Here is a 13,104-nt window from a genome sequence, read left to right as displayed (position 1 = left end):
AAAGCTCATACCAAGAACTAACTTGGTTGGTCTTTAAGGTGCTACTGGAAGGGGGAAAAAATTTTGTTTTGACTATGGCAGACCAACACGGCTATCTATCTGTAACTGTTTCCAGTTCTTGATTATTATTATTATTATTAACCAACTGTAGTTTCTCCAGTTCTGATTTAATTTCAAACTATGGATTTGTCATGAAATGAGAAGTCAGGGAGGGTATCAGAACATGCAAGGAAAGGAGGGATTGTGAGAGCTTGGGTGTTGTTAGTGTACTACTACTAAACCATGGATGGGAATTACAATTAAACAAAGCTTGACTTGTAAATCTTTATCTCACATTTGTCATAAACCCACTACATGGCCTGTGTAAAACCATTATTGCTCAACTGCAGCTTTCTCTCTGCAATGTGGGGAAAATAACAATACTTGGCTGGCCTCGCAGTGGTGTTGTAAGGAATGCTGGGATAAGAATTCAAAGTTTGCTGGCCTCTCCTAATTTCCCAATTGCTACATCATGCCCTGAGGAAAGTTAGGTATGCCCAGCAGTGGAAAACAATACTGTAATATGTAACTTGTTTCTAAGATTGGCCTCCATACATGAAGACTGGAGGTGGCCAATGTAATACCAAAAAGAGGGGTCCAGGAGTGCAGGAAGTTACAAGCCAGTAAGCTTAACATGTATTTCCGGGGTGGGGTGGAATGGCATAAATATTTCTTAAATATAAAACATCATTCTAAAGCATATATGCTGAAGCCATATTGAAGAAAAAGACTTGTGGAAGAAGAATTGGTATAGCTTCTCCAGTAGTAAGCTTTTTCTTGTGAAGCCTCTGAAGTTCTGTGAGAGTAGCAATGAGCTTCTGGAGAGGGACAATTAAGTGAACAATGCCTGGTTGCTAAATTTCAGAAATAATCCTCTTTTCCAGAGAGGTGGAAAAGGTGAAAAAAAGTGAACTCCCTATAAGAAAACTGAGGCCTTTGGAGTGAGAAAAACAACAACAATGAGTAATGGGGAAGGGACATGACAAGAAATGTATAAAATTAAGCATGGTGTGTAGAAAGTTTTTAGGGAGAAGTTTCTTCTCCCTCATAATTCTAAAACCAGGGGTCACCTAGAAAAGGTCAGTGTTGAGAGATCTGGGACAGGCAAAAGGAAGTACAGTGGTACCTCAGGTTACAGACGCTTCAGGTTACAGACTCCGCTAACCCAGAAATAGTACCTCGGGTTAAGAACTTTGCTTCAGGATGGGAAAAGAAATCGTGCAGCAGTGGCGTAGTGGCAGCGGGAGGCCCCATTAGCTAAAGTGGTGCTTCAGGTTAAGAACAGTTTCAGGTTAAGAACGGACCTCCAGAATGAATTAAGTTCTTAACCCAAGGTACCACTGTACTTCTTCACATGGTGCATAGTTAAACTATGAAATTAGCTTCCACAAGATTTGTTGACGGCCACCAACTTGACAGCTTTAAAACAGGATTTAACAAATTAATGGAGGATAAGGCTATCCATGGCTGCTAGTCATAATGGATTATCCTGTTCCTTGCACAAAGGATAGTGACCAAAACACTAGATCTAGAACAAACTCAAAGCCTTGAGAGCATGGTCTCCAAGCCTTTGTGTAAAACCTGAACTGGGACTCCTCCAGACCCAGATGAAATAGAACACACATAAAATGTGGATTCCCTGACATTACAGATGTGCTGTAATGATCCATTGAGGATCAGAAGTGCTGGTACTCTGCAAACTAGTTGCTGGGAATCAAAACCAGGAGAGGGCTATTGCACTTATTTCTTGTTGATCGCTGAACCAATAGGCCTTCTATTTGATCTAGCAGGGCTCTCATTCTTAAAACCTTGAAGCATGCAGAGGGGGTATGTAGGCAACTTGTTAGTTTCACAGAAGACATATGAGGTCAAAAGAACCCAGGTGTGCCTTGTGTTTAGCTGCTTATTTGTATTTTAAAATTGCTTCAGTACTGTTTCCGTGAGCTGCTATAACTCTATGTTTCATTGCAACTGACATGAAAGCAGTCTAAACATTCAACATTGATTAGCATCTTAATTAGGTTTTGGTACTTTGCTTGTTTGTTTGTTGTAAGCAGCAATAAGTCACTAGCTACAATGCAGATGTGAAGACTTCTGATCAGCTGACAGTAATTGCATTTACAGATGCTGTATGAGCTGACTGTGAATGTATTGTTAAAGAATATTGCTCTTAAATACTACACAGGTTATATTTTATTATATTTGCCACATCCATTTTCAAGGGGGGGAGAGGGAACTTGGCTGCACAATTGTTAAGAATCTGTTTATCTATTTTTGCACAAAAGTACAATTAAGATGATAAGGGCTGCTCCCTACACATTTGGGCAAACTAAACTCAAAACAACATAGTTTTGAACACCACCCCAATCTCTGAGCACTGAGAGATTCCAGGAGTTCCAGGCAGTTACGTAGGGTTCAGTTTCCTTGGAATGAGGGCAGCAGATATATGCCTTATTTAAACATACACACTATCCGAGCCTAAGATGGAAAGGCTTTCAGCATTAGCACACCAAAAGGTTTTGCTTCTCCCATAGTCACAGGCTCGGAATCAAAAATAAAGCAAGCATGGCTCTGACTCCCAACCTCTGCTTTCAGCCTACTCTCACCTCTCACATGGTCTGGTGGTCCATAGATGGCAACTATGGCCATTCTTTCGCAAAGGAACTTGCCTGATTAGTTCAACAATGGAATCTGCAATTAGATTTTAACCCTTGCTAGGTCCAGGACCCCATGAATCAGGAGGCTACCTCCCCTCCGCAAGAAAATCATAACACGACACTGCTCTGAAACTATTGCCTATACTTGCTTATTTTACTTCTGAGTGTAAAAAAATAAAATAAAAATCAGATCTGGCTGTAAAATTGTAAAGGAACATGTGTTCAGAAGTGGCAATGAGGAAATGGATAAATGTTTATAATACTTTGGGCTAAAATCCTGCCCACAGTTAATAGTTCTGTGGAAATCAAATATCTTGCTGAATGCAGTCTAACCAGCATTATGGGATGCTTCCTTCATGCGCTGCTCAAGAAATTCTGCTCAACTTATCGCAACTCATTTATCTTCCCCCCTTGAAATTCCTGAGATCCTCTCACCAATAGCAACCTCCAAATTCCCCTTGAAATGTTCAAGCAGAAAAAGCAAGGGACTCCCATGAGGCATATTATCAGTTCTGTTGAAACTCTTACATTCCCCTTGAAATCCCTGTGATGTTGTACCCAAAGCAGGAACCACCAAATAGGCCTTGAGTTTTTGTGCAGTGTGTTTTTGGGTGGGGGACTGCATGTTTCAATGCTTTTACTTCAGAGTCCTTGAAATGATAAAATATCACCCTGGCTTACTTGGAAGAAGCTCAGGATACAAATGTATAATCAGGAAACTTAAGTCTGAGCCTGAAATATAAAGGTGAGCTAAATTCTCTCTATCCTTTCCACCAATGGAAGCAGATCTTCTATGGGGCTCTTACATAGGGATGTTATGGGATCTTCTGAGAAATAGGAAACTAGAAAACTACAGTATTTCAGAGAAGGCTCTATAGTCCCAGGAGTCTTTGGTTCCACCTGCAAAAATTATTGCAATGGTAGTTTACTCTACAATTCCTGGCACCCTTAATAAACTACAGTTTCTAGGAATCTTGTTGCAGAAAACCATGTATGGTGTGGATGTGACCAGAAAGGATTGTCATTCTTGACAATCTGCATAAATCTGGACAGCATGATCAGGAGCTATTTTATGACTATGTGTTTATTTTACTTACCGTACTTTTCCGTGTATAAGACGAGCTTTTTAAATTTAAAAATCATGTGAAAAAATTGGGGCCGTCTTATACACAGATACACAGATATTGCAGAGGTGGACTGGCGATTGGCTCCTGCTGTGAGCAGGCGATTTTCAGCGGCAAGCGGGCCAATGATTGGTGGCTTCAGCGGCACTTGCTATTGTCAGCATTGTTCAGATGGGTGAGTGATTTTAGGCAACCCCCCAAAAAAGCTGCAAAACTGATGGCAATCCCCTCCAAAAAAAGCTCAACAACTCTGGGCAATCCTCCCCATTTTCTTAATTAGGAGTCCCCCAAAATAGGGAGTGTCTTATACATGGGGCGTGTTATAGACTGAAAAATATGGTAATTAATTTTTAACTGTTACGGTATATGCCACCTTATACTAATGATTTCAAGGTGCTTTGCAAAACAACAGAAACACACACACACAAAACACACACAAAAACATCAGTAAAATGACAGACGCACACAAAAGTACCACTTTAAAATATTGCATTCCCAAAACACAGATCTGCCTCAGTTCATAAGTGCCATTCTACAAAACGATGCATGATTGAATTGCTCTGTCATAAGTCAATCATCTCCCCCAGACCCACACACGCCAACTGTAATCTGCTTCAGAATAAGCCAGAGTATGTTTCCCATAAATCACGATAACGTTTGCAACAGAATCTACTTTAATAGGCTTGCCTCCTATCATATTGTTGGATCATTAGACGGAGTGTAGACCGGAATCATTCAGTCCTAATCCTCCAGGCATAGAGGGCCCCCATGTGTTTGTTCTGTAAATGTATTGCTAATTGATGCTCCTATTTCCTTTTCTCAAAGGGAAGCTGTTTTCTGTTTAGGCAGCCATTTAATGCATGGAATGCACAGGTCACTCTGTGCATTCTGATAATGCACATGAGTCCAAACAATCTGCAGATGTGTAAGATTCCTAAACAACTCAAAGCATCACAGCGGCAGTCAGCGAATCAACTCAAATCATTACAACTCAAATTATTAAAATTTTTACTTAGCTGGTTTTATCTGCCCCTATCAAAATGATTTTATTTATTTATATGTATTGCATTTATATCCCACCTTTTTCTCCAAGGAGCTCAAGGCAATGCACATTTTCTCCCAATTCCCAACATCTCATTTAATCCCTTTAATATCTGAAGGGCACAGTTGTTGGGCAGGGGCATAGTGGGTAAGGCAGTCCCTTAGATATTCTGGTTGCTGTGTTGTTTTAAAATGGAAGTATCATTTCAGTGCTCCTTCCTTAGTGTGGTGGAACAGATTCCTAGCTCAGTTGAGCCTAAGGCAGACAAAAGGAAGCCTAACACCAGCTAGCTATTTTCCCACCACTACCTTTTCCCGCTGAGTCTTCAAGAAGCTCAGAAGAACCACTCCCTGACTTATCCTTGACCCTTCAGTGCTGTCTCCAAACTGAAGTACCAGTGCCTTACTTGCTCTCTAGCTTCATCATCAATGCCATCTCCTGTGAAAAAGGATACACACACACACACGACTCTTCACCTGGCAACAAGGCTAGAATTAAGAACAGAAGAACGTAACAGCTAAGGAGCCCATCTAGTTCAGCATCCTTTTCTCACATTGGCCAGCCAGATACCCCAACAGGAAACAAGTAAGCAGGACCAGAGTGCAGCTGCAGTGAACTTCCCAGCTGTGATTCCCAGCAGCTAGTAATTCAGAGGAATGCTGCTGTACATAGTGTAGATAGAATATAGGCATTGAGGATACTGATAGCCTTACTCTCCATGAATTTATCCAACCTTCTTTTTGAAGCCATGTCCGCTGGTGGCCATCATTACATCTTGTGGTATTAAATTTCATGCTTCAGTATGAACTTTTGCCTGTCCTGAATCTTCCAACATTCAAGTTCATTGAATGGATTCAAGTTCTGTTATTAAGAGAGAGGGGTAGGGGAATGCAGTGGTACCTCTGGTTACAGACGCTTCAGGTTACAGACTCCGCCAACCCAGAAATAGTATCTCAGGTTAAGAACTTTGCTTCAGGATGAGAACAGAAATCATGCTCCGGCGGCACGGCAGCAGCGGGAGGCCCCATTAGCTAAAGTGGTACCTCAGGTTAAGAACAGTTTCAGGTTAAGAACGGACCTCCAGAACAAATTAAGTTCTTAACCTGAGGTACCACTGTATCTCCTCTATCCACTTTCTCCACACCCCGCAGAGTTGCATACGCTTCTATCGTGTCTCCCTGCATCATTCCCGCCGCCACCCCCCTGCCAAACAAAATTACAAAGTTGTAAACTTTTCTCTTCCACTCTTGGTTATGGAAACACCTCCACATGTTTAGGCCTTATGCTTATATTTGTGGGGTTTTTTAAACAAAAAACAAAAAAACCATTGCTTCTGTATAATATTATATCCTCTTCGGACACAACTCTGTTTCCCCTAATCATGTTATTAGTCTTATTACCTGATAAGCACCAACATGGTTAACTAGGGTTAATTCCACGATATTTCTCATTACCGTGCCACAAAACGGGCTGCTGCTGCATCCTAATGATTCTTTGGAATGTTTAAAGCTTTGGGACTTATTTCATCTTTGAATAAGCCCTGCTAACATCCAGTATCTTGAGGAAGGAAGTCTTAGGCCTGGCCAATCTGTGCATTTGCTGTAGTAAATCCCCCAGTGCATGACAACCATAGAATCATAGATTTGGAAGGGACACCAAGAGTCATCTAGTCCAACCCCCTGCAATGCAGGAATCTTATCAAACCCCTGCTTAAAAACCTCCAGTGAAGGAGGCTGCCATCTCATATCCACACAAAAACATAATATTGTTACACACTACCCCAATCTCTGAGCAGTGAAAGATTCCAGGGGTTATGAACACTTACCCAGGGTTCAGTTTCCTTGAATGAGGGACAGTGGAGACTGTGGTATCTTTAGGATATATGGTTTATTTACACATATATACACCCTGAGCCTAAGATGGAGGAGCTCACAGCAGTAACACCCTGAAAGATCTTGCTTCTTCCATCTTCAAAGCTTTGCATCCAGCCTAATCAAGCTGATTCTCAGCCTGCAGCCTGTTTTCAGCTCAGCTCTCACACAACTCAGTGCATGGAAAGCAGATGTTCTGCCACTGAGCTATGGCATTTCTCATTGAAATTGTGTACCTCAGATTTCTAGTCTGTGAGTCAACAAGGAAGCCACCCAGCTGGTAAATGAGTGGAGAAGACAATTGTACTCCAACAACATCTGGAGGCTATAGATGACAATTCCTAATTCTACATAACACATGCAACTAGGTTCGCAGAAGCAACTTGTTCCATCATTGGAGTGTCCTATGCGCTGGTCTCCTGGAACTCCCCCCTCCCAGCCACTGTATGTTGATTCTTCCTAACTTCAGTGTGTAATGCTGCCTTCTCAGAAGTCCTTTTTTGCACCTGAGACTCTAAGGTCCCCCTTAGTTTTGAGGATCCTGGTGACAGTCTTATTCCCTGAGGATGTTTTATCCAATTTGAAGAGTTGGCTGGCCTTTACACTTAGAGCTTTCCCCAACATCTCACTAGAATTTGAACACCCACTGTATCCATCAATCAGTGCCTCTCAATACAGCCAATAGTGGTTTACAACAAACTGAGAGCAATAGTAAAACAACAATATATAGCAAGTATAACATTACGATATAATGAAAGGTTATTAATTGAACTAAACTTAAACTGATTTATGGTTTACACTGTTTAATAAATGATTATTACATTATGAAAATTGTTAAGGCTACCAACTGCACTAATAAGGTGATCAGAGCTACACACTTCGTCTTGAGAACACTTGCTAAAACTCCACCAAACTTGTGTTGTTACTGGCGTGTTATGCACTGAGCTATAAATGTCATAGTGAGAACTGTTTTGTAGCAATTAAAATTAGGTTTTGCAATTTATTGTGTCTGTTTAGCTCTGCCTGAGATAGGTTTGGGGGAAGAGCCCTATTAAAAAGCATCCACCTAAACTAGAAACCTTGCTTCCGCACATTCAAGCAGGATAATAAATGGATAATTGTTTGTAATGCCGGCCTATGATGCCCTGATCTGTTTGTCAGTTTGCAATGGAGCTATTTTGTCCTCTCCTCTGCTTTGTTTTTAAACTGCCTTGTGTTTCTCACCCCACACCTTTTGGGGAGGAAACACACCCACATACTTTTACAATGAAGTGATGGTGTGCATGTGTGTTTGCATGTGAAAACCTGAAATTCTGTAGACACTTAACTGGGAATATAAGCCACACTATCCTCAATGGGACTTACTTCTCTCTGTATGTGCACGTGTGCATGCACACAAATACTCTGAATCAATTTTGAAGCCATTTATTGTATTCCTACACACAAAACTTATAATACAATTTAAGTAGTTTCTTGGATTAAACCCGTTTTAACTTTCTGCCTGCCTCCTGTTCAGTTAGTATTGCTCTTAGTCTTAGCTAAAAAATCAGACATGAACAAGCACTTTGGATTCTTCATGCTGTACTGCAAAGTAAATAAATAATGCCACATGGGCTTTGCATGGATACCTACACTCACACAGAGGAGGAGTCATGCAGAATATAGGTGTGTTTTTCTCCCCTCCTTTTCCCCTTCTTTTTACTGTACCTCAGTAATAGGGGGATATTGCTTCAATACAGATACATCTCTGCATAAAGAATATAATGTATGATACAGGTTAGTGTAACAGGAGCTACTCAGGCTGTCCCATAAATGCTATGTGAGTAATGCAGACATGGCATAAATAATTGGGAGTGCTTACATCCTGCCTCCAGATATTTCACTGCTCCTGAGTTAGAATTGGTTGTCAAGTGCAAGGCAGGGAAGACTGTGCAAGGTGCCCTATTCTGTCATGTAGTAGGTATTTAATGCTTGGAAGAACAAGGAAGGGACACGTGCAGAGGGAGACACACACACACACACACACACACACACACAGCTGAAGGGGGGAACAATCTGATGATGGGGTGCACAATTCTAGCAAACATTTAAAACATGGTGAAGGGGGCATAGAAGAGAAGATTAGCCAGAGCAACCTTGGTTTGGGCCTCGCTCTGGTGACCCTTTCATTTCTCTGTGTGCATTCCCCCCACCCCACCCCCTTTGTTTTTCCTTGTTGTTTGGAGTCTTTCCTGGAGCCGCAGAGGTACATCTTAGAAACACCTGATGCGAACATTGCGAAGGCAAACGGGAGGGAGGGAGAGGCGAGAGCAAGAAGGCAGGCAGGCAGCAAGCGTGCAGTGAGCCCGACAGATGTCTGTATTCATTGATATTGCTGGCACGTGGGGGCCGTTTGCTGGTTCCCCTTACTTCTCCGGTGCTCTCCCGGCGAGGAAAGAAGAGGCGCTTTGCAGCCGACGATGAGATCTTGGCAGTTAATTGCAGTCGTGGGAGATGCCCTTCAGGTAAGGGAGGGAAGGAGGATTTCTCAAACAATTTGAAGAGGGGAAGCAGGAGACCCCCCCCGGGGTGGGGGGGGGGGTCGCGCACAGATCATAAAGGCATCCCTAGCAAACATTGCAAAGTGTAGGCATGGAACACGCTGGCGGAGGTGGCTTGGTGTGGAGGTGTGTGCGTCTTTGGAGATGGGGACGTGGGGGGGGGGGGAGATGCACACATGGGCATGTTAGGCTGCTGTTGTTCTTTAGCTGCCTTACAGTGGCGTGCTAAACATTAATGCAGAGGATGTTTTGTGTGTCTGCGTTTGGCTTCTTAGCTATGTGATTAGACTAGAGAGGGATTCTGTGTGTGAGAGGGAAGGCTTTTCCTTTTTTTAGAACATCTCGGGGAATAAAGGAACACAGAAGCAATATCGGCAAGCGTACCGATGGGCTTCTTCACATTAGGAAAAAGGTATTGAGAATGTGCATGTGCTGCAAGCTTTCCAAAACGCGTGTGCTTCTGTTTAGCTGAGCAGGTGTTTTGCAGATTTTCAGTGGCTGAAGAAGGGACGGCTTTCAGTTCATGCACTCAGGTGCTGGAGAAAGTAATGAGAAGCGGGAGGGTGGGTAAAGCGTCCTTCCCTGGTTCTGACTGAAGTTTGCCTGAACTTTATCCTTAGAGAAGATGCCTGGCTTCTGTTTCCACTGGACTATGTGTGGAAACTAACAGTTATTCATAGGACACAGTACTTCTTTCTCTTTATACGTGGCTCCTTCTGCTTTGAATGCAAACAACTTCATATTATTATTTTTTTTAATTATATGGTTGGATCATTGGGTTCTTAGATCTACATTTTGAAAAGTTTAAAGTGCTGGGCTTTAAAGTGATAGGCTTAGGCATGTCAGCGCAAGGACACTTGTCGCCAATAACATTTGTTACTTTAAACAAGTGGGGGAGGAAATCATTTTCATAGTTCGGCCATTGGATGATTTGTTGTTATTTTGGTGGTCTAAATGCTTATGTTTTGATATGCAGCAGAAATCAATTGCAGCTGTACTCTGATTCAAAATAATTAACCTGAACTATTTATACCTTATAGAGATGATGTACCATTGCCTGTATGCTACTTGATGCAATAATACGGTGTTGACTGCATGCTATTTGATGCTATTTTGTTTGATAGAATGTATGTGTGTGAATATATAATACTATTTTCCGAAACACACACACACACACACACACACACACACACACAGTAGTGACCAACACAGTCTATGCTGTGCATATATTTTTTGCGCTTCGGAAAGAATGAGAATCATGACATTTTCAATGCCTGCAGTAATTTGATATTACGTAAATTGTCTAAACTATGTTTCAAATCCTCCTCCCAATGCCGTGTATTAAATGATTCTTGCTCTGTGAAGTGGACCATCTTTCTTTTAAAATTACCATTCAAAGCATTGTGAAAGATAATGGTGTGTTATCAAAAGAGGTTTGTTGTTGTTGTTTTTTAAAAAATCTCCATGCAAAAAAGAATACAGTATATGCGTTTTATAAGCTTTGAATTAGCTGTGGTAGTGCAGGCATTTCCCACAGAGTGAGGAAAACCCTCCCATTATTAAAATGAATTGCTGAGAAGTATGAAGTACTTTGAGCTGGGTTGGCATGCATGACACCTTTCTGTTCATTTTAGCACTGTTTGTTACTGCAAAAAATGTGTTCTTTGACAGCCACACTTTTTTCCTGTTTAAGCATTGTTTTGTTTGTTTTCCAAAAAGTGAAATATTCTTCTGAGGATGAGCAACTGGATCTTTATTTCCTAAATGTCAGACCAGGGAGTTATTACCTGCTATGTTGGCTTTCGTACTGAAATGAAACCTGTAGAGAGTTCCATGTTTATCCAAACACATTTTTCAGCTATTGAGTCATTGATACCTCTGTCTATAAATAAGAATTATGCTAGTGAACTATTTACTGATCATAATCTTATAGGTTGGTCATGGCCTCCCCTTGCATACTTATTTTGGCAAATAAGACCATCAGTAATCTTGTTGATCCCCACCACCACCATGCAGTATCAAAGCCAAGGTGAAATTTGATAGGCATAAAATTGTATCATAGAGAGCCATGGTAAGCAGTATTGTAATTGTAATTCATGGATATAGGGTATCCTAGCCAGACTGAGGCATGCAGGGTACCACTATTAAATGTCTCTCATCATAGACTGCCACTTCCCCAGAAGTTTATTTCAGGAAGAGTGCGGTACAGCACAATCCTATGAATGTCTGCTCTGAAATAACTCCCATTCCACTCAATGGGATTGACTCCTTGTTAAGTGTGTATAGGGTTGAAGCAGTATTCTGATAATGAAGGCTAAGTAATTAAAGCTGAGATGGGGTGGCAAAGCTAGGGGAAGAGACATGGGTTCCGTTTACTGTTGGCCCAAATGCTTCAGCCTTGTGCCTAGTCACTGTATTTTGGCCTAGCTTACCCAATGGGCTAACTGTGAGGATAAGGTGGAACGACTTACTTATGGGAAAGGTGGGAACAAATATAAAGTTCTCCTCAGCGAGTCAAAGTGTCTTCATAATAATAAACTTGTAATGCTCACTAACAACCTCATTTTATACTACCCTGTGTTGTCATCCTAAAACCTTACATTACATCACAGAAGCAAATATTTCGTATGTGCAAAATAAAGTAAGGAATAACTTTGCACTTTCTGATTTGGATTACTGGTACCAAAAGGTTTGGAGGGTTGTTTTATTTTAAAAGCTCACCTATGAGATGATAGTACTTAAAGGTCAAAGAAAGAAAGATCCATTTGTGGGGATGTGGTACTCCTTTACTGAAGATGTGAATACGCAAGGTGGTCATAGACCCGTTCTAAACCACCCAATACAAATTTGCTTGCCTCTTTTAGGCCTGATAGGTGTATGCATTGAATTCCTTTACTTCAATCTGTTCCTGCTGTAAGCAAGTCCTATGACCTATATACTTTGGTTCAGGGAAGGTCAGTGGATGCTGGGTGGCAGAGTGACAGATGTTCTGAATACAATAATGTCTTTATTCTGTATATTTTTTGTTTGTTCTGAAACTCAATAAAAATTATAATTAAAACAATAAAATAAAGCTAAAAGCTACAGTAATTCCTGGTTTCAAATTTGGCTGTTTGTAGCATGACAAAATAAATGCAGACTAACAGTATTTTGGTGCTTTTACAATGGTGGTAAAATGATAAGCTACACTAGTTGTGGATTCCTGGGTTCCATTAACTTTTGAGAAGAATGTCCTGATGTTTGCCATTCTTGCCTTGGTGGACCAGATATGTTGTCTGACCAATATAACAGAAGGTGGGAAATGATACTGCTCCCCACGAGCTCTTCTTACCCACAAGGTTGCAATGAATTATAGTTACTGACCTTGCACTGAGGAAGTCCTTAATGAATTGTGCTTATGGGAGGTGCTAATTCATTTAATCTGAATGAGCTTCAAAATCACATCTCATATTTTGTCCTCCCTCCTTACACAAACACACACACACACACACACACACTGTAAGGGGGCAGTTTCCGTTTTTGAAGCTTTTTTTCATTTTAGCATTTCCTTGAAATTTACAGTTTATCTTATCTGAAGACAATGTTCTTCATAATTAAATGAATGAATTAAAGGGTATCTGCTTGAGGAAATGTCTAGTTCAACTCAGTGGGGGTCTACTCCCACATAAAAGTCTTCTGGGGAACAGTGTTATTGTCGTTAATATTCTGAAACTGTGTCCATTAAACATGTATCTCCTGCAGCAGAAAATGTAGCACTGGAAAGCTAGGCAGCAGAGAGATGGTCTAGTCTTTTGAGAGAATGGTGGATCTGAATTATTTCTCTAAAGCCTG

General features: G+C 41.1%; 1 protein-coding gene across 22 annotated transcripts in view; it reads left to right on the top strand.

Annotated features, from left to right (window-relative positions):
* RBFOX1 (RNA binding fox-1 homolog 1) overlaps positions 1-13,104 on the top strand; it is a 1,472,193-nt gene that overhangs the window by 673,781 nt on the left and 785,308 nt on the right. For 2 of the 22 annotated variants that reach the window (XM_053365887.1, XM_053365882.1), the window contains exon 1: positions 8,772-9,237. The exons of 17 other annotated variants lie outside the window; for them this stretch is intronic. In XM_053365887.1, the coding sequence (XP_053221862.1) occupies positions 9,193-9,237 (45 nt within the window). In that variant the 5' untranslated portion in view covers positions 8,772-9,192. Of the gene's footprint in view, positions 1-8,771; positions 9,238-9,490; positions 9,686-13,104 lie in introns of those variants that run through there. 3 more of the 22 variants (XM_053365886.1, XM_053365892.1, XM_053365890.1) reach the window with 3 other exon arrangements.

The sequence above is a fragment of the Podarcis raffonei genome, chromosome 14, assembly GCF_027172205.1.
Source record: "Podarcis raffonei isolate rPodRaf1 chromosome 14, rPodRaf1.pri, whole genome shotgun sequence".
NCBI lineage: Eukaryota > Metazoa > Chordata > Lepidosauria > Squamata > Lacertidae > Podarcis > Podarcis raffonei.
The sequence above is the reverse complement of the archived record's forward strand: the minus strand, read 5'-3'. Positions and strand labels throughout refer to the sequence as shown.